The sequence below is a fragment of the Hyperolius riggenbachi genome, chromosome 1 (genome assembly GCF_040937935.1).
Source record: "Hyperolius riggenbachi isolate aHypRig1 chromosome 1, aHypRig1.pri, whole genome shotgun sequence".
Taxonomy (NCBI): Eukaryota; Metazoa; Chordata; class Amphibia; order Anura; family Hyperoliidae; genus Hyperolius; species Hyperolius riggenbachi.
Window position 1 is genome coordinate 508716495 of NC_090646.1, and position 21829 is coordinate 508738323.

The following is a 21829-nucleotide window of genomic DNA, read 5'->3' on the forward strand; positions in this document are numbered from 1 at the left end:
TGATAAGTTTAGGTGTGATAAGTTTAGGCATGATAAGTTTAAGCGCCAACTGCGTTAGCACCGCACTGCACAGCTGATCAAAAGTTTTACGCTAGCAAAGACTGGTGCACTTTGTATAAAGTTTAATGGCGCTGCTTTGCGTGCGGGACTTTGCAAGCGATCTAAACTTATCTAAACTTAGCATGCCTAAACTTATCACACCTAAACTTATCACACCTAAACTTATCACGCCTAAACTGGCTTTTCACCAGCATGGTGCAATGGTTATCATGCCTAAAGTCTTTTAGGCATGCTAACTGGGTTAGCACCGCTTTGTGAATCGAGCCCCTAAAGTCTTTAACTGGGTTATCACCGCTTTGTGAATCGAGCCCTATGTGTGATAAGTTTAGGCGTGATAAGTTTAAGCACCAACTGGGTTAGCACCGCAGTGCACAACTGATCAAAAGTTTTGCGCTAGCAAAGTCTGGTGCACTTCGCATAGAGTTTAATGGCGCTGCTTTGCCTGCGGGACTTTGTGCGCGATCTAAACTTATCTAAACTTATCATGCCTAAACTTATCATGCCTAAACTTATCATGCCTACACTTATCACGCCTAAACATATCACGCCTAAACTGACTTTTCACCAGCGTGGTGCAATGGTTATCACGCCTAAAGTCTCTAACTGGGTTAGCACCGCTTTGTGAATCGAGCCCCATATGTTTTTCTGCTCGATAGATGGGTTTTATAGATAATTTCTGACATGTCCGATATTCCTTCTGATTGATTTCTCATAGAAGTGAATGGAAAAAGATAGAAAAAACGAGCAGAAGATAAGAAAATCGAGCGCAGAATCAAGTGGAGAATCGGTTAAAAAAAACGATCGGATGTAAAATCGACCGGAAAAACGTATTGTTTGTACCCAGTATAAATCACATACTTGAAACAAGCATGCAGCTAATCTTGTCAGATTTGTCGTAAACATCTGACCTGCATGCTTCTTCAGGGTCTATGGCTTAAAGTAAACCCAAGGTCAAAATAAACTGATGAGATAAACAATTGTTTTTATCGTCCTACTCCTAAAATGACTTTTTCAATCATCCCATGGTTTTATTTTATATTTAAACATTTACAAAGTCGATTAAATGCTTTGTTGTCTCAGTGGAATCCTATTAAGTGTCTCTTAATGAAAATACCCGACTTATTGACCTTTTCCTATCTCCCTTTGCACTCAGAAGTTGTATTCTAACAGGAAAACTTTTATGGCTGTAATTTACTTTTCAATTATGTTTACAATATTCTTGACAAGGTACCGACAAGACAGAAGCTGTCGCTAAAAATTAACTGGTTATTAATATGTTTTGCACTATACACATGTTTATCTCATCATGTCACATCCTGCCTCGATACACTTTAAAGTATTAGAGGCAGAGGATCAGCAGGACAGCCACGCAATATAAATTATTTAGACAGATACAAACGTCAGCTTCCATAACCTTCTCACCTTGGGTTACCTTTAAGTTTCAAATTGTGCATTTCTGAGATGTGAGATGACTGTACCCAATATAGACAATAAGAGGTAGATATGATATTAGCCTCTGCACTGTTTGTTTCCAGGCGTGATCAATAACACAGAATGTCAAGTAGACTCTTGGCAACTAATCAATTTTCACTTATATCAGGTGACTCAAAGATGAATTCTGATTTGTTGATCTTCTCTTATATCACTATGCATTTCTTTTATAGTAAAAACCATATAATTTTGAGATAACTTAAAAATGCTGACTACAGCAAGACTCCATGCCTTGACCTTGTACGCACGATATTAATGATTAGCAACGGGGAAGACTATGGTTTCAATGAGCGGTGTATCTTATTGATGGATTACCATCACACAATCGTCCATGTAGGCCCTTGTGAACATTTTGATAACACAGAAACTTCAGTTGACACAGCTGCCCTCCCCATTTATTCTACATATTTACAGAAAATGGAGCAAGGAATAATTTTAACGCTTGTGAAAATATTGTTTTACATCTTGTCCTTTAGTTACAGTTTTAGAAATATAAAATAATTTTTTGAAGTTTTTAATTATTTTTTACAAACCATTTTTGGTACCTCCACTGTATGCATGACTTTTTATATAATTCTCTTGCGAATTTCATTTAAAAATATAACAACATTCATATGCTGACTGATTTCCTTGCAGTCTTTCTTTCCATCTGAACGTTCGTGAACTCTGTCAGAGATAACTATGCATGTTTTGGCATCTAAGTGTTAGTGGACACTTCTGGTTTGAGAACCCACTGATTTTATCACAATGAATCCTATAAAACTTGAAGGCATCAATGTTTTCAGAAAATCTTCCCACCCACCAGTACATATGTTTTATATTTTGTCTTTAAGCTTCTGCATATAGTTTCTGAGGTCCTTGGACTCTCCCAGGTCCATATCTTGACACACCCATTTAATATCATCTTCATTTGCTGTCAATAATGAGTTGACTGTTGGACAACTATCATCAGCTGGAATAGTGGTGAAGGTAGTAAATTTTACTCTCTTTCTCTTAGATGTTGGAGAATGTAAGGGATCATTTTTCTTGTTTTTGTTTGATTTTTCTACTTCTTCACTAGATCGAGTCATTGGACTTTTCTGCACATTGCCATTGAAGAGGTGATGGTTTTCTTCTAAGGGTAGTCCCCTGTCAATGATGGTGGTGTGCTCATCTTGTTGTGGGGATACATCGGGTGTACTTTCAAGTAACTCAGTCTCATTGCCCAACCATACCCAGTCATGAGAGTGTGCCAAGTTTGCTTGTCCTTCTATTGGGATCTGCTTGTGCCGATATCTGAGGGCAAATGTGGCACAGTTAATTAGGAAGACGAGTATGGCAAGACAGAAAACCCCAAGCAATGCATACATTCCAATTTCTAGATCACTTAGCCCTCTAGCTGCATGTATGAGGTCATTGTCTTCTGTTTCTTCATTGCCTTTTGGCAAGTCTACTTGGGCAGGAAAATTTGTAAAATCTATTGGGATGTTTTGTAAAGGACTGTCTTCAGAAAATCTGTTCCCATCCATCCTGTTATTTAACACTGATCTGGCTGTGGTGCTACTCTTTCTTATAGAACTTTTATCACGTTCCATGGCTGAACCATCATACCTTCCATCATTTCCATAACGATCATGATCTGATATTTTCTGTCTGCGGTCACTAGTGTGATTTTCAATCTCCATCTCATCATACTCGCTCCCACCAGTAGAAATGGCATCATTCTGTCCAAATTTGACTTTGATATATCCATTCCCCACTGCAAGAACACTTTTCCTTTTTGATTTTTGACAAGATTCAGAAATCATGAAGTCTACTTTCACCAAAGGACCTTGCCCTTCCCCCTCTGCTATTACAATGGGCCATTTTAGTGGGCTGCTCTGCTGAGTTGAGACAACCGATTCATCCAGAGATGCAACAGATATTGCAAAGTCTTTGTAATCGTAGATATCTAGAGGTGTCACAACTCCATCGCTGAATTGTATCCAGACACTGACCACAGCTTCCTACAAAATAAAAACAAAAATATCCTGAATAAAAATACATTCTACTTTTAAATGTAATTTGTTCTAACAAAGCATGAAGATAAATTAAGCTCAATTAAATGTGTTCATTGGGGTGTGTGCTCTGTTCACAATAGGTGTAAGCAGGATTCTGTGTTTTTTTATGATTTTTGGTTTAATTATTGGGAAGGCTTAGTATCAAAAATAATTAAGTATTTTGGGTCATATTAAATATCACGGTGGGAAACATGGTGGCATAGTGGATAGCACTCTCCCATTGCAGTGCTGGGTTCCTGTATTCGAATCTTAGCCAGGTCAACATCTGCAAGGAGTTTGTATGTTCTCCCCATGTCTGCGTGGGTTTCCTCTGGGCACTCCGGTTTTCTCCCACAACCCTAAAACATACAGATAATTTAATGGGCTTCCCCCTAAAAATTGGCCCTGGACTACTGGAGACCAATGACTGAGGTAGGGATTAGAATGTGAGCCTCTCTGAGGGACAGTTAGTGACAAGACTATATACTCTGCAGAAGCACTGCAGAAGACATTAGCATTATATAAATAATAATAATATCACACAGAGCTGAAATTTGTTTAAAGCGCCACCTGCTGTTTTGACTAGCAAGCTTTATAAGCTAATAAAATGCCCCAGTTTTACTGCAGAGTAGTAAAGACAATGACATAGAGTAGTAAAGACAGCAGAAGAGTAGTAAAGACAGTGGCATAGTAATAAAACCAGCAGAAGAGTAGTTAAGACAGTGACAAAGGAAAACTTTATTTTAGAAACCTGCCAAAGAAATGGTACACAATCTAACAGAACAGTGCAGTAAACAAGTATGAAAATAATCTATTCTTATGGTTAAGTCTAAGAACATGTAGTGTTGCTATAGCACTATTATGTTCTTCAAACATAATAAAAATAATTAATAAACAAAAAAAATACTCTGTGCTAGAGTATTGTACCCATATATATACATAACACTAGAGTACATACAAATGTAAAATGAGACGTGCATAGTTTATCAATGAAGGATCATTCACACTATGTAAGTTGCAGTGAGTTTCGACTCACTGCACATAGTGTGCATTTTACATGGGAACATGAAAGTCCATAGACTTTCATTTTATCATTCACACTACAACGGTGAGTTGCTATCAGTGCATTTCAACTCATCAGGAGTTTAAACTCATGGAGATGCGTAGAAATGCATGGAAATGCACAGCAACTCACAAACCCATTCATACATTTTTTTATTCATGCATTTTCATGCATTTCAACTCACTGACTAGCACCTGGAAGCAAAGGAAGGGTGCTACACTACTTCTACTCAACTCACTGATGAGCCCCAATGAAAGTGCAGCTATGCTAACTTCAGCCCCTACCCACAGATAACAGCAATCATATACAGACTGAGCAGAAATCCTAAATATCTGGGTAGTTGGGTCTGAAGTCAAATTTTCATCCAGGTTCAAGGCCCTGAAGGGCATATATTTTATAATTGCTCCTGTTAAACTGCTGATTGTTTGATTAATGGCAATGTAATATTACCAATATTCTAATATTAGTTTCCTTTACCTATACCTCACAATTCACCCACCTATACCTAACACTAACCCTCCTACCTACACCTAACACTAATTCCCTCACCTATGCCTAACGCTAAGCTATAAGCTGAGTGTCGCAGCTGATTACACTAGTTCACAGCCAGTAATGATTCTCAGCTACACATATAGCGATAACACTACTTGGCTATACACAACTGATACCGTTACTTGGCTATATGTGTGCCAGAGCCGATCTGGTGTTTGTCTATATACTGTCATCCCATCTGCATGATAACCAGAGTTTAGCTATGTAATAACCAAACTCCGGCACCCAATTTAATCACTTAGTGCTCCATAGCTGCAATTTAGATTGCAGTCTTTGATGATGCCTGATTTCACGATCCATCCCAGGGTTTCACCTCAAGGTGCTCATGGGAGCCCAATTTGGATTCAGTGACGGCCCAAACAAGGAGATAAGCTGCACTGATTTTTAGTATGTAGCATTAACACCAGTAGTCTCAAAATAAGCATGATACAGAGGACCACATACAATATAAATAGTGTGTATCAGTTTATTTTTGGTGGGGGGTGGAGAGTAATGTCACCATAATAATAAAGTAAAAAAAATGCTTCCCCAATTTATAGGGCACAAAGTGCACTAGCCATTCCCACATGTTATACAGTTCTCCTTTTTGCCACACGTTATACGACTGTAATCTATAGCCAGTATGCTCTAGCTGATTATATTACACTTCATGGTACATCATTTTTGTCCCCTGTGACCCTAAGATGTATCACATATATTATGTGATATTGGCAGAAACATATTAAGAATTCCATTCCTTTTGTAATCTCCAATGCAAATTATATTTTGATGAATTTCAGTTTTCAATTCTTGCATAAAAGAAATCAGTAATATTGACTTTAAGTAATATAATTGACTTCACAATTTATTGGTTAATCCAAGCTTGCCGTAAGTGTCAATAGTGGATGGTGAAAAGGCAGGGCAGATCCATATTAAATGTGTACATTATGTTGTGAATTATAAGTGTAGATCGCTCAATGCTCCCTTGTGATGGTATAAAGTGGCAAAAGAGGCAAGGTTGGAAGAAGTGTGTGTCCTCGGGCTTGCGTGTTTGTGTGTACATAAGTATTTTCACTTAGCTACAGAAAATAGATGAAATTGAATAGCTCTGCTTACAACAAGCATTAAGATAAGGGAAGTATTTAGAGCACTTGGACAGTTTCCTAAGGTTTATTACAACTGCTCCCTAACATCCTGAATAAGGTCCTGTACTCATTAGTGCTCTTCTGTCTGCTTAGATCTGCCTTTTAGCAACACATATCAGTCAACACTGTGTTGCTGAAACATGGAAAGATTCCAAATACTTTTCTTTAAAAATTTCAAATCAATGTTATGTAAATGTTTAAAAGAGCATTTCTCTGGTGGGGCTCTCAGTCTTCTTCAGAGCATCAGATACTTATGTCCCCTCTACTGTGTGCTTTTTAAAACACCCCAGTTACAGAATATGTATTAGGTTCCCATTCTAGTACCCATTCTACACCTCTGAGAAATGCAGGAAGTTGATCCTATTGATAGAAAACAACTGGGAGATGTTAAAAAAATGATTTGAAATGCAGTATTGTTCTGTACCAGACCATAAAATGCCAGGTGAATGGATGCAATGAAAGCCTTTGACCTACTAGGCTGGACGCTGCATGTAAAATGCAAATACTTACCTATCCCATTGATTTGGTTTCTCTGCTGATAGTACCCGTGGCCGTGGCTTGGTCCACTGCAGATGCAGAAGACTGGAACCTGGCAGATGCATGGTGCTCCCCATTACATTGAAACAGACCAATGGCAATCATCCTCAGCAACAGGGAGGAGTCTAACTAGACCAATAAAATCCTCCTTGTTGCTAGAGAAAATATGTATTTTGTAAACAAATGGGTAACCCCATGCTCCTGCAGGCCTCTGGACTGTGTATACCGTCTATTCCCTGGACTGAGTGGTGTTGGCAGCAGATGTGAAGGATGGGGAGTGGCAGAATGGATGGAGCAGGCACAAAAGGACAGGTAATGTGAACAATGGTGCGGACATGCAATGGAGCTCAGTGCATTCTGAGTGGATGTGCTTTTACTGTGCCGTTTTGCATCCACTCAAGTGGGAATACCTAACACTTAGAGACAACAGTTTGGTAATTTCAGAATGTTTATGAACTCAAAGGAGATATGGACAGATCAAAGGTAAATCTAGCATCTATGTCTTTGGCTTACTATAATGAGAGAAAATTCATACAGGAATCAGAGTCAGGCAGCACTAACTTTTGAAGGTCTTAACTACTTCAAGACCGCCTCACGCCAACGGGCGTGACAGTGGCGACAGCCCCAGGATTGCCTAATGCCAATTGGCGTCAGGTCCTGGAGCTGGCTTGTGCAGCAGATCACGCGCAGGCTGCACGCGCATCTCCTGCTCCGCTTTGCCTTCAGTCTCCCAGCAGCGAAACCGCCGTCTTTTCACTTAGTACAGCGCTGTGATCCGCAGCAGCACTGTACTAGGGACAGCCATGTGACATAGCTGTCCCCTCCATTGGCTCCAGAGTGATCAGCTGTCATAGGCTGAAGCCTATGACAGTTGATCACAGTGATTGGCTGGCAAGGGGAGGGTGGGAAAAATTCAAGTAAAATGCACATTTTTATAAAAAAAATAAAAAATAAAATAAATATTAGTAAAAAATAGACAAACATCTGGGGGACGATCAGACCCCACCAACAGAAAGCTCTGTTGGTGGGGAGAAAGGGGGGAGGATCACTTGTGAGCTGTGTTGTGTGGCCATGCAGCTTGGCCTTAAAGCTGCAGTGGCCAGTTTTACAAAAAAAGTCCTGGTCTTTAGGGGGGTTTAACACTGTGGTCCTCAAGAGGTTAAAGGGACCTGAGCACTTGTTAAAAATGAAATAGTGACTTACCTGGGGCTTCCTCCAGTCCACTGTAGGCCGGGAGAGGAGGTAGGAGGATGCCGGGGGACCTTGCGGCCTATGGTGGGCTAGAGGAAGCCCCAAGTAAGTCACTATTTCATTTTTAAGTGCTCAGGGTCCCTTTAAATGGATACAGTAAATCTGCAGCTGCAGTTATAGAATTTAATGAAAACAATTTCTACGTCATTTTCATCTGGTCAAAATGACAGTTGTATATTCAGATCTCTGTGATTTGAGGTTTACTTTCATTTAAGCCATTAAGATAGAAAAAACACCTTACATGTGTTCTTGCGCAGCCACATGATCCACGGAGTTTAGGTTTGCTTTAACTTATCTATCCTCATGACCTTTCTACTTAGCACTGGAACAAATCCATGCATATTGAATAAAATTGTGCAGACAGCAATGTGAATGCAGAATGTGTGATGACCAATGAATAGCAATCAGTTTTCAGTTTACAGAAATTTCTGAAAGTCAAATGCAAGTGTTGCTGTTAGTTACCGGTCACTTTACACATTATGGTCCTTTATATTAATGAATCTGTGTGACCAATAATATTGCTATGATAAAAGGGACATACAGGTATCCCTTAAAGGATACCAGATGCGAAAGCATTGGTTAAAAACTAGACCTTTACTGGGTAGGGGGGCATAATCAAATACTAACCGTGCCTCCCATTCCTCTCTGTCCCCCACCACTCTTCTCTGGTCCGTCCCGTTGTCCTAGGCGACTTCGGCGACTCCAAACCCGGACATACTGTGCCGCACGTGCACAGTTTGTCGGTTCTGCTCCCCTTTGGCTGAGTAGTGATGTCATAGCAAAGCTCCCATAGCGTAAAAATGTAAAATCACTTTAATCATAAAAGAAATGCACACTTACAAACCAAGCCGTGGGTGATTGCACAGAGTTTTTATGGGCTCTACCCCAAACGTTGGCTGCCGAGTTGGCTATGTAGCGCTGTCTCCTGTGCCTCCCTCTAGGCTTCCACATCCTTCCCCACGGTGGTTAGTACAGGCCGCATGTGCTTTACTAGTTTCGTCATTTAAAACGACTCATCAGAAGCATGCGCGGCCCCTCTATTGCTAAAAACTTATACCTATTACGATAAAACCCCTCCCACGCTCCCTCTCCCTACCCCAGAAGTCGTCAGAGTGGCACCCCTCCACTCATTGGCCGCCGCTCGCTACCCGGAAGTGGTTCGGATGTTGTCAGAGCGGCAATCCCTCCACTCATTGGCCGCCGCTCGCTACCCGGAAGTGGCTCGAATGGCTCCTTAACAACAATACAGGCTGCCGTGGCTGCCGCTCACTACTCGGAATTGCCTTGGATTACTCCATAGCAACCTAGCCGGCTGCCCTGGAGGTCCTCCCACCTACGTCACAACCCCCCCCCCTCGACATTGACCCATAGGCCACCCCTCAATCCAATAGCATAATTACTGGTTTCCCACGCGAATGGCCAGCCCTGTTAGCTTCCTGGTTTCCCAGCAACCGCTCTGCTCCATTCCCCAGTGATAACGTTGGGGATAATCCGAGGCATTTCCGAGTAGTGAGCGGCGGCCAATGAGTGGAGGGATTGCCGCTCTGACAACATCCGAGCCACTTCCGGGTAGCGAGCGGCGGCCAATGAGTGGAGGGGTGCTTCTGGGATAGGGAGAGGGGGTGTGGGAGGGGTCTTACCGCAATAGGTATACGTTTTTAGCAGTAGAGGGGCCGCGCATGCTTCTGATGAGTAGTTTTAAACGACAAAACTAGTTAAGCGCACGCGGCCTGTACTAACCACCGTGGGGAAGGACGTGGAAGCCTACAGGGAGGCTGTAACGATTGGTGTCAGCTAACAGATTTTCTGATTATTGGTGATCTGCAGTATCACCAATAATACAGACGCTATACCTGATTATGTGGTGATCTGCAGAATCACCAATAATGCTAGTATAGCCAGACACAAGACTACCAATGTGAGATAGTGATTGGTGCAACAGTAATGAGGAAGATAAGGTCTCCCGAGGAGCGGGTGACTACAGACAATACTGCAGCCAAGGATCACCTGAGGAGCAGGCGAGTCCGGCTGTGTAGCAGTTAAAGAGCACCTGAGGAGCAGGAGCTACTAGTATGCTTCAAAGTTGATCACCTGAGAAGCAGGTGATTCAGACAGTACTGTAGCCAATGGACACCTGAGGAGCAGGTGCCACTGGTAAGCTAAAGAGGTGATCACCTGAGGAGCAGGTGACTAAGACTATACTACAGCTATTGGATACCTATGGAGCAGGTATTACAGACAGTACCACATTAACGCTTCACCTGAGGAGCAGGTGACAGCTACAGATCCCTCACCAGTGGCTAGGCCCACTGGCGAGGATAGAGAGGTCAGACAAGCAGAGTTGGCAACGAACGGACAGATAAGGTACAAAGACAGAAGACTGATTCAGAGTTGTTTTTCAGGCAAGGTCGGCAACGTGAATCAGATAGGCAGAGGTACAGAGTCAGCAAGCAGGAGAATAGTCAATGGAAGCAGAAGGTCATAACAGATAATACAATGTAATTAGTACTTTAAGCTATCAACAGAATCTGGCTAAGTGTGGATCCCCGGCTCTGGCCGGTTCTAGCACACTTTGGGATCTGACTAAGGTCTGAGCGCTCACACGCAAGTATTTGCAACAGCAGACACCGAGCAACTGACAGTCTGGTACTATATATACTAAGTTGCTCCGCAGCGCCGCCCCAGCCACTCAGCCAATCCGAAGTACTGTTGGAGTCAGCTGACTTGGCAGATCAGCTGACTCCCCTTCTATTCGCATAAAGGTCCTGTTGCCTGGCGTAGCTCTCAATCTATGTGCAATGGAAGGACCAGGCAGATCACCCGCATGAAACTGCAGAGGCCGCCGGCTGATACGCAGAGACAGCCGCCATGCCGCCTGTCTCCGTGGCGGCATCTATGCTAACCCTTACAGAGGCACAGGATACAGCGCTACATAGCCGACCCGGCGGCCAACGTTTGGGGTAGAGCCCATAAAAGCTCTGTGCGATCACCCACGGCTTGGTTTGTAAGTGTGCATTACTTTTATAATTAAAGTGATTTTACATTTTTATGCTATGGGAGCTTTGCTATGTCTTATTTGAGGTGATGTGAACTAGCAACAGCGGCTTGGAAGCAGAGATCGAGTTGTCCTTATATAGCAGGGGGTGGCCAGATGACCCTATAGGGCTGAAGACCCATCTGACAGAGGGTCATGGTATAACGGTGAGTGGCCACTGCTTGGGGTGTGCTGGTGGTTATCTCACTGAAGTGGATTATCCTGCACCTGCGGTAGAAGAGGACCCTGATTTGTGTACTTGTGTACTTTGCTGGCCACCGGTTTCCTGGAAGGACTGTGTGCTAAGACATTTGAGCACAGCTTTGTTGTGTACTCTGACAGTAGTCAGTTGCTGGTAACACTGCACAAATAAAATAACACAATTTGATTTCACGATTGCCTTGTTTCTGCCTTCTTCAATTGTAAAATTAGATTGTGGATTGCATGATTTTTTTTTTTCTTTTGCATATTTTAGACTGATCACGCAGCTAACACTCCATTTACTAACGACCGACACTGAAGTCAAACATAAAAACTTGGTAAGACATCGAACTGTTTGTTAAAACCCTGGCAAGGTTTAGAAGTGACCTAGAGGGAATTGCTTATTTCCCCACTTTAAATAACTGCATTTTTTAATTTAGGTGGAAGATTCAACATTAGTGTTAAATTTCTTTTTAACAAGCGCTGCTGATAAACAGTCAGTGTCTGATCATTATGTTACCAAAAACCTCGGCTTCAATGTAAGACTCCATATTGACTTAACAAGCAGTAAGCAGGTGCTTAATAAAGGTAACTGCCAGAAATGAAAGCCGACAATGCTATTTCCAATCAGGTAAAATGAGATGTAGCCGTTTAGTAATTAACAAACACGACTATCTGTCAGTCCTGCGACTAAGTGATCAGGATGAGGGCAAGCGTCTCTTTCATTCCCTTCAGATAAGCAGCCTCCAATCCATCTTGATCTGTTGATAGTAATTGGAGAACCTTGTCAGGGACCGGACTGGATTTATTGATGTGGTTCATCGGATTTGCAGAAACAGCTCTCTGAAGGACACTACACTAAATCACGGCAACTTTTTTTTTTTTCCCCTTCAGTTTAAGGCACGTCAAGCTTTCCTATGGGAATATCAAACACTCCAAATAATTCCCAAGACATTTGTGCTGTGGAAAAAAAATGTAAATGTGTTGCAGCTAATTTTCAAGCTGAATCGTTTATACTTATTGGCATTCAAGCAGAAAAAGACTCTGACTGAGAGTTTTAATTTCTGTGCAAACATTTCTTAAAGAGAAACTCAATGTGTCTGAAGATAAAAATAGATAAGAAAAATGTTATTGCCACACAAGTTATTTGGCAATTTAATGTTATTAGAAAGATCCTTTACGTTGCAGTCTGCAGTAAGCTCAGATTTTCCAGCTATGCAACATATGTTTACTTACAAACATGGCAACAGTACATAATTCAGTTGACAGCATGTCCAAAATTTCTGTTTCACACAGCCTAATCTGTTCATTGGGTGACACACCAAGTTAACACTTTGCCTGTGTTCACATCGATACATTGTGGTGTGTAGCCTGTTAATACAGGATCACAACACTATGAAGGGTCACATCACAAAGTCACATCACACGCTTTGTGTGGTGCAAGGCATACAGTAACAATTCATATGGACGGCGTCCATCCCCAACAATTACACCCACCCTATACAAATTCACATGCACATTCACATCTAGTGATGACCCGAACGGTTCCCCGGCGAACGGGAACTGGCGAACTTCCGGGCTTCGCGATCGCGGAGAACCGCAAACTTTTCCGGAAGTTCGATTCGCCCCCATAGTGCACCATGAGGGTCAACTTTGACCCTCTACATCACAGTCAGCAGGCACATTGTAGCCAATCAGGCTACACTCCCTCTTGGAGCCCCACCCTCCCCTTATAAAAGGCAGGCAGCGTCACCCATTTCACTCACTCGTGCCTGCAGTAATTAGAGAAGGGAGAGCTGCTGCTGCTGCAGAGACCTATAGGGGAAGCTAAGTTAGGCTCTTGTAGGCTTGTTAGCTTGCTCCTTGCTGATTCTTATTGCTAAAAAAAGCACCCCTCAACAGCTCTTTTGAGAGCTAATCTTGTTCTTGTGATCGATTTTGTGTGTGTGTGTGTGTGTGTGTGTGTGTGTGTGTGTGTGTCCCACAGACACTTGTGTTGCATAGAGAGCCTTGGTAATTCCTACTGTGCCACTGCCAGGCCCAGCACATTCAGTGACTACCTGTGTGTGTGACAGGCAGCTGCACATTTGTAATCCCAATCAATGCACCTCACCTGTTCACTGTTCAGTGCACCTACCTACCTATACCTACGTGAGCGCACGCATTGTTAATACCACCAGTCATTGCACCGGTTCATGGTCCCTGTGTGTGTGTGACAGGCAGCTGCACATTTGTAATCCCAATCACTGCACCTATTCACCGTTCAGTGCACCTACCTACCTATACAACCAGTCATTGCAGTCTGTATGTGTGTGTGACAGGCAGCTGCACATTTGTAATCCCTATCACTGCACCTACCTACCTACCTATACCTACGTGAGCGCAAGCAGTGTAATATACCACCAGTCATTGCACCTGTTCACGGTCCCTGTGTGTGTGTGTGTGACAGGCAGCTGCACATTTGTAATTCCAATCACTGCAGTGCGTACCTGTAACCTGTTCAGTGCACCTACATGAGCGCAAGCAGTGTAATATACCACCAGTCATTGCACCTGTTCACGGGCCCTGTGTGTATGTGTGACAGGCAGCTGCACATTTGTAATTCCAATCACTGCAGTGCATACCTGTAACCTGTTCAGTGCACCTACGTGAGCGCAAGGAGTGTAATATACCACCAGTCATTGCACCTGTTTGCGGTCCCTGTGTGTGTGTGTGACAGGCAGCTGCACATTTGTAATTCCAATCACCTGTTCACGGTACCTATGTGTGACAGCTGCATATTTGTAATACAAATCCCTGCATACCTGTTCACTGCACCTGTGTGATGGCACACTGTTTAGTATACCAGTCCGTTCATACCTGTTAACTGCACCTGTGTGACAGCTGCACATTTTATTGTAATGCCAGTCACTGCTACCTATTCACTGCACCTGTGTGACCGCACGCTGTTTAGTATACCAGTCCGTGCATACCTGTTAACTGCACCTGTGTGACAGCTGCACATTGTATTGTAATGCCAGTCACTGCTACCTATTCACTGCACCTGTGTGACCGCACGCTGTTTAGTATACCAGTCCGTGCATCAGGGATGGTCGTAGTCACTAAACTTCGCTACGGTAGAAATACGCGTAGTTTTCGCAACTACGCGTAGAGAAAATACGCTTGGGTACACCACAACTACGATACGAAATGCACTACGCCGTTCCATCGTAAACTTCGCATAGTCGCGTAGCCGATCGTAGTCATATGCGTACATGCATGGGCTCATGCGGAAATACGGGCGCTTGATCTCAGTTAATAATACACGTACTTAGAAAGCAAAGCGAAATATTATGCTTTTCACCATCGCGCATGCGCATGCGTACTTTTGACCCGTAGCCGTAAAACTAAGCGTACAGCAAATACAGGAAGTAGTAGAGGAAGTGGTCAACTCGTGCGTGCATACTGTGCGACTGTACGCATTGGACTGCACTCAGTGGTTAACTGCCTGGCTGAGTTTGATTGACAGTGCCACACTGACAACAACAACATGCCTCCGAAAATGCCTCCGGGAATGAAAAGAATGGTCATTGAGGTAAGCAATCTTCTATTTTCAGTTAACAAAATGCATTTTTTGGGGGTTATTTTTTCTGAATGCTTTTCTTTAATGTTTAATGCTCCCACATGGCGATTGTTTTCTGGTGAATTCTGCGCACATAACGATTGTTTTCTGGTGAATGTTGCGCACATAACGATCGTTTTGTGGTGAATGCTGCGCACGTATTTTCTGGTGAATGATGCGTACGTACATTACGATTGTTTTCTGGTGAATGCTGCGCACATAACGATTATATTCCGGGGAATGCTGCGCACATAGCGATTATTTTGCGGTGAATGCTGCGCAAGTAGCGATTTTCTGGTGAATGCTGCGCACATAAAGATCGTTTTCTGGCGAATGCTGCCCACGTAGCGATTATTTTCTGGTGAATGATGCGTACGTAGATAACGATTGTTTTCTGTTGAATGCTGCGCATGTAGCGATTATTTTCTGGTGAATGCTGCGCACATAACTCGTTTTCTGGCGAATGCTGCCTACGTAGCGATTATTTCCTGATGAATGATGCGTACGTACATAACGATTGTTTTCTGTTGAATGCTGCGCAAGTAGCGTTTATTTTCTGGTGAATGCTGCGCACATAACTATCGTTTTCTGGCGAATGCTGCCTACGTAGCGATTATTTCCTGGTGAATGCTGCGTACGTACATAACGATTGTTTTCTGTTGAATGCTGCGCACATAACGATTATATTCCGGGGAATGCTGCGCACATAGTGATTATTTTGCGGTGAATGCTGCGCAAGTAGCGATTATTTTCTGGTGAATGATGCGTACGTACATAACGATTGTTTTCTGTTGAATGCTGCGCACATAACGATTATATTCCGGGGAATGCTGCGCACATAGCAATTATTTTGCGGTGAATGCTGCGCAAGTAGCGATTATTTTCTGGTGAATGCTGCGCACATAAAGATCATTTTCTGGCGAATGCTGCCCACGTAGCGATTCTTTTCTGGTGAATGATGCGTACGTACATAACGATTGTTTTCTGGTGAATGCTGCGCACATAACGATTATATTCCGGGGAATGCTGCGCACATAGCGATTATTTTGCGGTGAATGCTGCGCAAGTAGCGATTTTCTGGTGAATGCTGCGCACATAAAGATCGTTTTCTGGCGAATGCTGCCCACGTAGCGATTATTTTCTGGTGAATGATGCGTACGTAGATAACGATTGTTTTCTGTTAAATGCTGCGCAAGTAGCGATTATTTTCTGGTGAATGCTGCGCACATAACTCGTTTTCTGGCGAATGCTGCCTACGTAGCGATTATTTCATGATGAATGATGCGTACGTACATAACAATTGTTTTCTGTTGAATGCTGCGCAAGTAGCGTTTATTTTCTGGTGAATGCTGCGCACATAACTATCGTTTTCTGGCGAATGCTGCCTACGTAGCGATTATTTCCTGGTGAATGATGCGTACGTACATAACGATTGTTTTCTGTTGAATGCTGCGCACATAACGATTATATTCCGGGGAATGCTGCGCACATAGTGATTATTTTGCGGTGAATGCTGCGCAAGTAGCGATTATTTTCTGGTGAATGATGCGTACGTACATAACGATTGTTTTCTGTTGAATGCTGCGCACATAACGATTATATTCCGGGGAATGCTGCGCACATAGCGATTATTTTGCGGTGAATATTGCGCAAGTAGCGATTATTTTCTGGTGAATGCTGCGCACATAAAGATCGTTTTCTGGCGAATGCTGCCCACGTAGCGATTCTTTTCTGGTGAATGATGCGTACGTACATAACGATTGTTTTCTGGTGAATGCTGCGCACGTAACAATTATTAGCTGGTGAATACTACCCACATAGCGATTATTTTCCTTTCCACTGGCATCTTGCTACTAATTGCCCTATTTCCTCTGGGTGCTATGTTTTCAAGTAGCGTTTATTTTCTGGTGAATGCTGCGCACATAACTATCGTTTTCTGGCGAATGCTGCCTACGTAGCGATTATTTCCTGGTGAATGATGCGTACGTACATAACGATTGTTTTCTGTTGAATGCTGCGCACATAACGATTATATTCCGGGGAATGCTGCGCACATAGTGATTATTTTGCGGTGAATGCTGCGCAAGTAGCGATTATTTTCTGGTGAATGATGCGTACGTACATAACGATTGTTTTCTGTTGAATGCTGCGCACATAACGATTATATTCCGGGGAATGCTGCGCACATAGCGATTATTTTGCGGTGAATATTGCGCAAGTAGCGATTATTTTCTGGTGAATGCTGCGCACATAAAGATCGTTTTCTGGCGAATGCTGCCCACGTAGCGATTCTTTTCTGGTGAATGATGCGTACGTACATAACGATTGTTTTCTGGTGAATGCTGCGCACGTAACAATTATTAGCTGGTGAATACTACCCACATAGCGATTATTTTCCTTTCCACTGGCATCTTGCTACTAATTGCCCTATTTCCTCTGGGTGCTATGTTTTCAAGTAGCGTTTATTTTCTGGTGAATGCTGCGCACATAACTATCGTTTTCTGGCGAATGCTGCCTACGTAGCGATTATTTCCTGGTGAATGATGCGTACGTACATAACGATTGTTTTCTGTTGAATGCTGCGCACATAACGATTATATTCCGGGGAATGCTGCGCACATAGTGATTATTTTGCGGTGAATGCTGCGCAAGTAGCGATTATTTTCTGGTGAATGATGCGTACGTACATAACGATTGTTTTCTGTTGAATGCTGCGCACATAACGATTATATTCCGGGGAATGCTGCGCACATAGCGATTATTTTGCGGTGAATATTGCGCAAGTAGCGATTATTTTCTGGTGAATGCTGCGCACATAAAGATCGTTTTCTGGCGAATGCTGCCCACGTAGCGATTCTTTTCTGGTGAATGATGCGTACGTACATAACGATTGTTTTCTGGTGAATGCTGCGCACGTAACAATTATTAGCTGGTGAATACTACCCACATAGCGATTATTTTCCTTTCCACTGGCATCTTGCTACTAATTGCCCTATTTCCTCTGGGTGCTATGTTTTCAAATTGAACGTGGCACCCATGCTGCTGCAAAGCTGAACTGATATATCCATGCCATGCACAGCTATAGGGATTCAGATATGTGTGTGCGCTTCAAGGTGGTGTGGAGGCGGGGGGGGGGGGAGGAGGGGTTGGGGGGCTGTTGTTGCCAGGAGGGGGCCCACATCCAGATTCCGCATCGGGGCCCGGAGGTTTGTACCTACGCCACTGGAAACAAGCATGCAGCTAATCCAGTCAGACTTCAGAGCACTTGATCTGCATGCTTGCTCACGGTCTATGGCTAATGCCAGGCATACACGGTACGTTTTTCTCCGCAGATCGAGACACTGGCTTGATTCCGGCGCGCCCCTCCGATCTTCTCTGTCAGTCAAATCACACATGAAATGATGTAGTTATTATGGCTAGCAATATCTGTCAGCAGCAGTTATAGGTGGCACTTATATCCTCTTGTAGTCATCATCCTTGATCCCTAGTATCTGTCCGCAGTCATAGTTGGTCGGTTCACACAATTTTTTAACACTGTCATTATGAATAATATTATAATCTTTTACATTATGCTGCAAGTAAAAAGATTCTTCATTAATGTATTATACAGTGGTCATTAATACAGTAATATTTCTTTTTCAGGAGTTCACCAGAGGCAAGTATGACCTCTCCGCCCCTGCAGCTAAAAAAGATGTTGTGAGGAGGGTGCAGGGGCTTCTAAGGGCCGACTTCCGAAGAGCCCTAACCCCGAAGCAGGTCCAGGTCTTATGGAGTGACCTGAAACGGAGGGACCTGGACCTGGTGAAGCGGGTGGCGGCAAAGATGAGGTGTAAGTCAGCAAAATATTTGTTTATGTATGTCTATCTTGGGTTTTATATGCTGTATGTATTTTTCTTAAAAAAATTCCATGGGCTGAATACTATAGAGTTGTGCAGTATGTACAGTTAAAGTATATATCCGGAAGGTATTCACAGTGCAGCACTTTTCCTACTTTTTGTTAGGGTCTTGTTCCAAAATGGGTTGCACCTGTGTGGGCATAGTGATATTTGTGCAATATGTGCTGATTATACTGCATTCATGCAAATAAAAAAATTAAAAAAAAATGGGCCCCTAGGCTTAACATTGGTTTTTGATAACCACTGATGATAATTTTTTTTTTTGAGAAAAATTTGATAGGTGCTGTCGTCCATCTGGACGCTAGATCATGTCCAGGACCTAGGCAAGTGCCTTGGTTTGCCTTGTGGGTGATCCGGCTCTGGTGCACAGCCAATTTTTGAAGATCTCTCCAGAGCTATTCAATTGTATTGAAGCCTACGCTCTTGCTGGGTCACTCAAGGACATACATAGAGTTGTATCGAAGCCACTCCATTGATATCTTGGCTGTGTGCTCAGGGTCTTATTCCTACTACAAGGTGAACCATTGCCCCAGTCAGCGTTCCAAGTGCTCTCTTCAAAGTCTATCCTAGTTTTATTTTTCTGTATTGAAGAGTCATATTCTTTCATGTCCAATAAATAAATAAAAGGTATAAGAATATGATTTTTGGTTCTGTGTTTAAATAGAGTAAGGTCCTTATCAAAGTTTACTTGAAAATAGAAATAAAAGTAGTTGTAGTTCAACCAAATAAGTTATTACTTTTTATCCATATTATAATATATTTTGATCACAATCTATTATTCATTACTCCTTATTACAGCTGCAAGTGGTACCCGGGGAGCCTCTGCACCCAGGCCTTCCTCCTCCAGGTCTTCCTCGCCTGGCCCCAGCCATCACAGCCAAAGGGCCCACATAAGGAGAGCCAGCGCACCGCTATATGGTAAAATGCTGTTACTGTATGATTAACATTGCATACTATGGGAAAGCAATTAAATGCTATGTTATATGTATTACATTACAGGTTCTTATTTTTAGGGATGATCAATGAGATTGAAATATGCACAAGTTGATGGTGTACTGAGTTAACCTATTTTCCCTATTTTTTCTACAGTTCCTCTATCGACATACATGAGGCACAGGCGCCAGGCGAGGAGGAACCGGCGGATCCAGGCCCGGACAAATAAGGTCCTAAAGGCCCAGGTGCTGAAGCTGCGGGAAAATATGGCCCGAGTCCAGGAGGAGATCCGACAGCTCAAGGGCACAGGGGGTAGAAGGGACTAAAAATGGACTCAGCAGCACTGAAAAGGCTTTGTGTTTCTTTAACAGTTTCACAGCATCAGAACTTTGTTTCTCTTATACAAGCCTCATTTTTAGCTGCACAGAAGAAAACTGCCCGGGCTTTTTTCCCCTGATGCTGTTCAAAGCATGATGGGATTTCTTATTTTGTTGTTTTCTCGTTCTGCTGTTTTGGTGCAATTTTATTTATTTTTTTCATTTTGAATTTGACATTTGACGCCTAGAGTGTGCAGCTGGGAGGGATAATCAGGACACAGGACAGTTGGAACTGTGTCTCCTGCTGCTTGTCACCTCCTTTCAACCAAAAAGATTGCTGGCCCCTATGACAAAGATGGCAGTCTCCATGAATCACAAACATTTGCCTGTTCTTTTAAAACAGGGTGGTTAAGAGATTATATTACCTATCTATTGTAATTAACATAACTAATGTAACTTGATGACAGTATGTTTGTTTAGGCTGAAGTTCCCCTTTAAAGAACAAGCGGCACCCATGCTAACCTAGAAATAAAAAAACACATACAGTGGTGTGAAAAACGATTTGCCCCCTTCCTGATTTTTTTTTCTTTTGCATGTTTGTCACACTTAAATGTTTCTGCTCATCAAAAACCGTTAACTATTAGTCAAAGATAACATAATTGAACACAAAATGCAGTTTTAAATGATGGTTTTTATTATTTAGTGAGAAAAAAAACTCAAAACCTACATGGCCCTGTGTGAAAAAGAAATTGCCCCCTGAACCTAATAACTGGTTGGGCCACCCTTAGCAGCAATAACTGCAATCAAGCGTTTGCGATAACTTGCAACGAGTCTTTTACAGTGCTCTGGAGGAATTTTGGCCCACTCATCTTTGCAGAATTGTTGTAATTCAGCTTTATTTGAGGGTTTTCTAGCATGAACCGCCTTTGTAAGGTCATGCCACAACATCTCAATAGGATTCAGGTCAGGACTTTGACTAGGCCACTTCAAAGTCTTCATTTTGTTTTTCTTCAGCCATTTAGAGGTGGATTTGCTGGTGTGTTTTGGGTCATTGTCCTGCTGCAGCACCCAAGATCGCTTCAGCTTGAGTTGACGAACAGATGGCCGGACATTCTCCTTCAGGATTTTTTGGTAGACAGTAGAATTCATGGTTCCATCTATCACAGCAAGCTTTCCAGGTCCTGAAGCAGCAAAACAACCCCAGACCATCACACTACCACCACCATATTTTACTGTTGGTATGATGTTCTTTTGCTGAAATGCTGTGTTACTTCTATGCCAGATGTAACGGGACAGGCACCTTCCAAAAAGTTCAACTTTTGTCTCGTCAGTCCACAAGGTATTTTCCCCAAAGTCTTGGCAATCATTGAAATGTTTTTTAGCAAAATTGAGACGAGCCTTTGTACTTTTTGCTTAAAAGTGGTTTGCGCCTTGGATATCTGCCATGCAGACCATTTTTGCCCAGTCTCTTTCTTATGGTGGAGTTGTGAACACTGACCTTAATTGAGGCAAGTGAGGCCTGCAGTTCTTTAGATGTTGTCCTGGGGTCTTTTGTGGCCTTTCTGATGAGTTTTCTCTGCACTCTTGGGGTAATTTTTGTCGGCCGGCCACTCCTGGGAAGGTTCATCACTGTTCCATGTTTTTGCCATTTGTGGATAATGGCTCTCACTGTGGTTCGCTGGAGTCCCAAAGCTTTAGAAATAGCTTTATAACCTTTACCAGACTGATAGATCTCAATTACAGTACTTTTG

At 42.7% G+C, this 21829-nt stretch overlaps 1 protein-coding gene across 2 annotated transcripts in view; it reads right to left on the reverse strand.

Annotated features, from left to right (window-relative positions):
* Window positions 1-331: 331 nt before the first annotated feature.
* The window catches only part of TMEM132C (transmembrane protein 132C), a 762868-nt gene continuing 741370 nt past the window's right edge, over window positions 332-21829 (reverse strand). For both annotated transcript variants that reach the window (XM_068243755.1, XM_068243763.1), the window contains exon 9: window positions 332-3536. In XM_068243755.1, coding sequence (XP_068099856.1) covers window positions 2367-3536 — 1170 coding nt within the window. In that variant the 3' untranslated portion in view covers window positions 332-2366. The remainder of the gene's footprint in view (window positions 3537-21829) is intronic.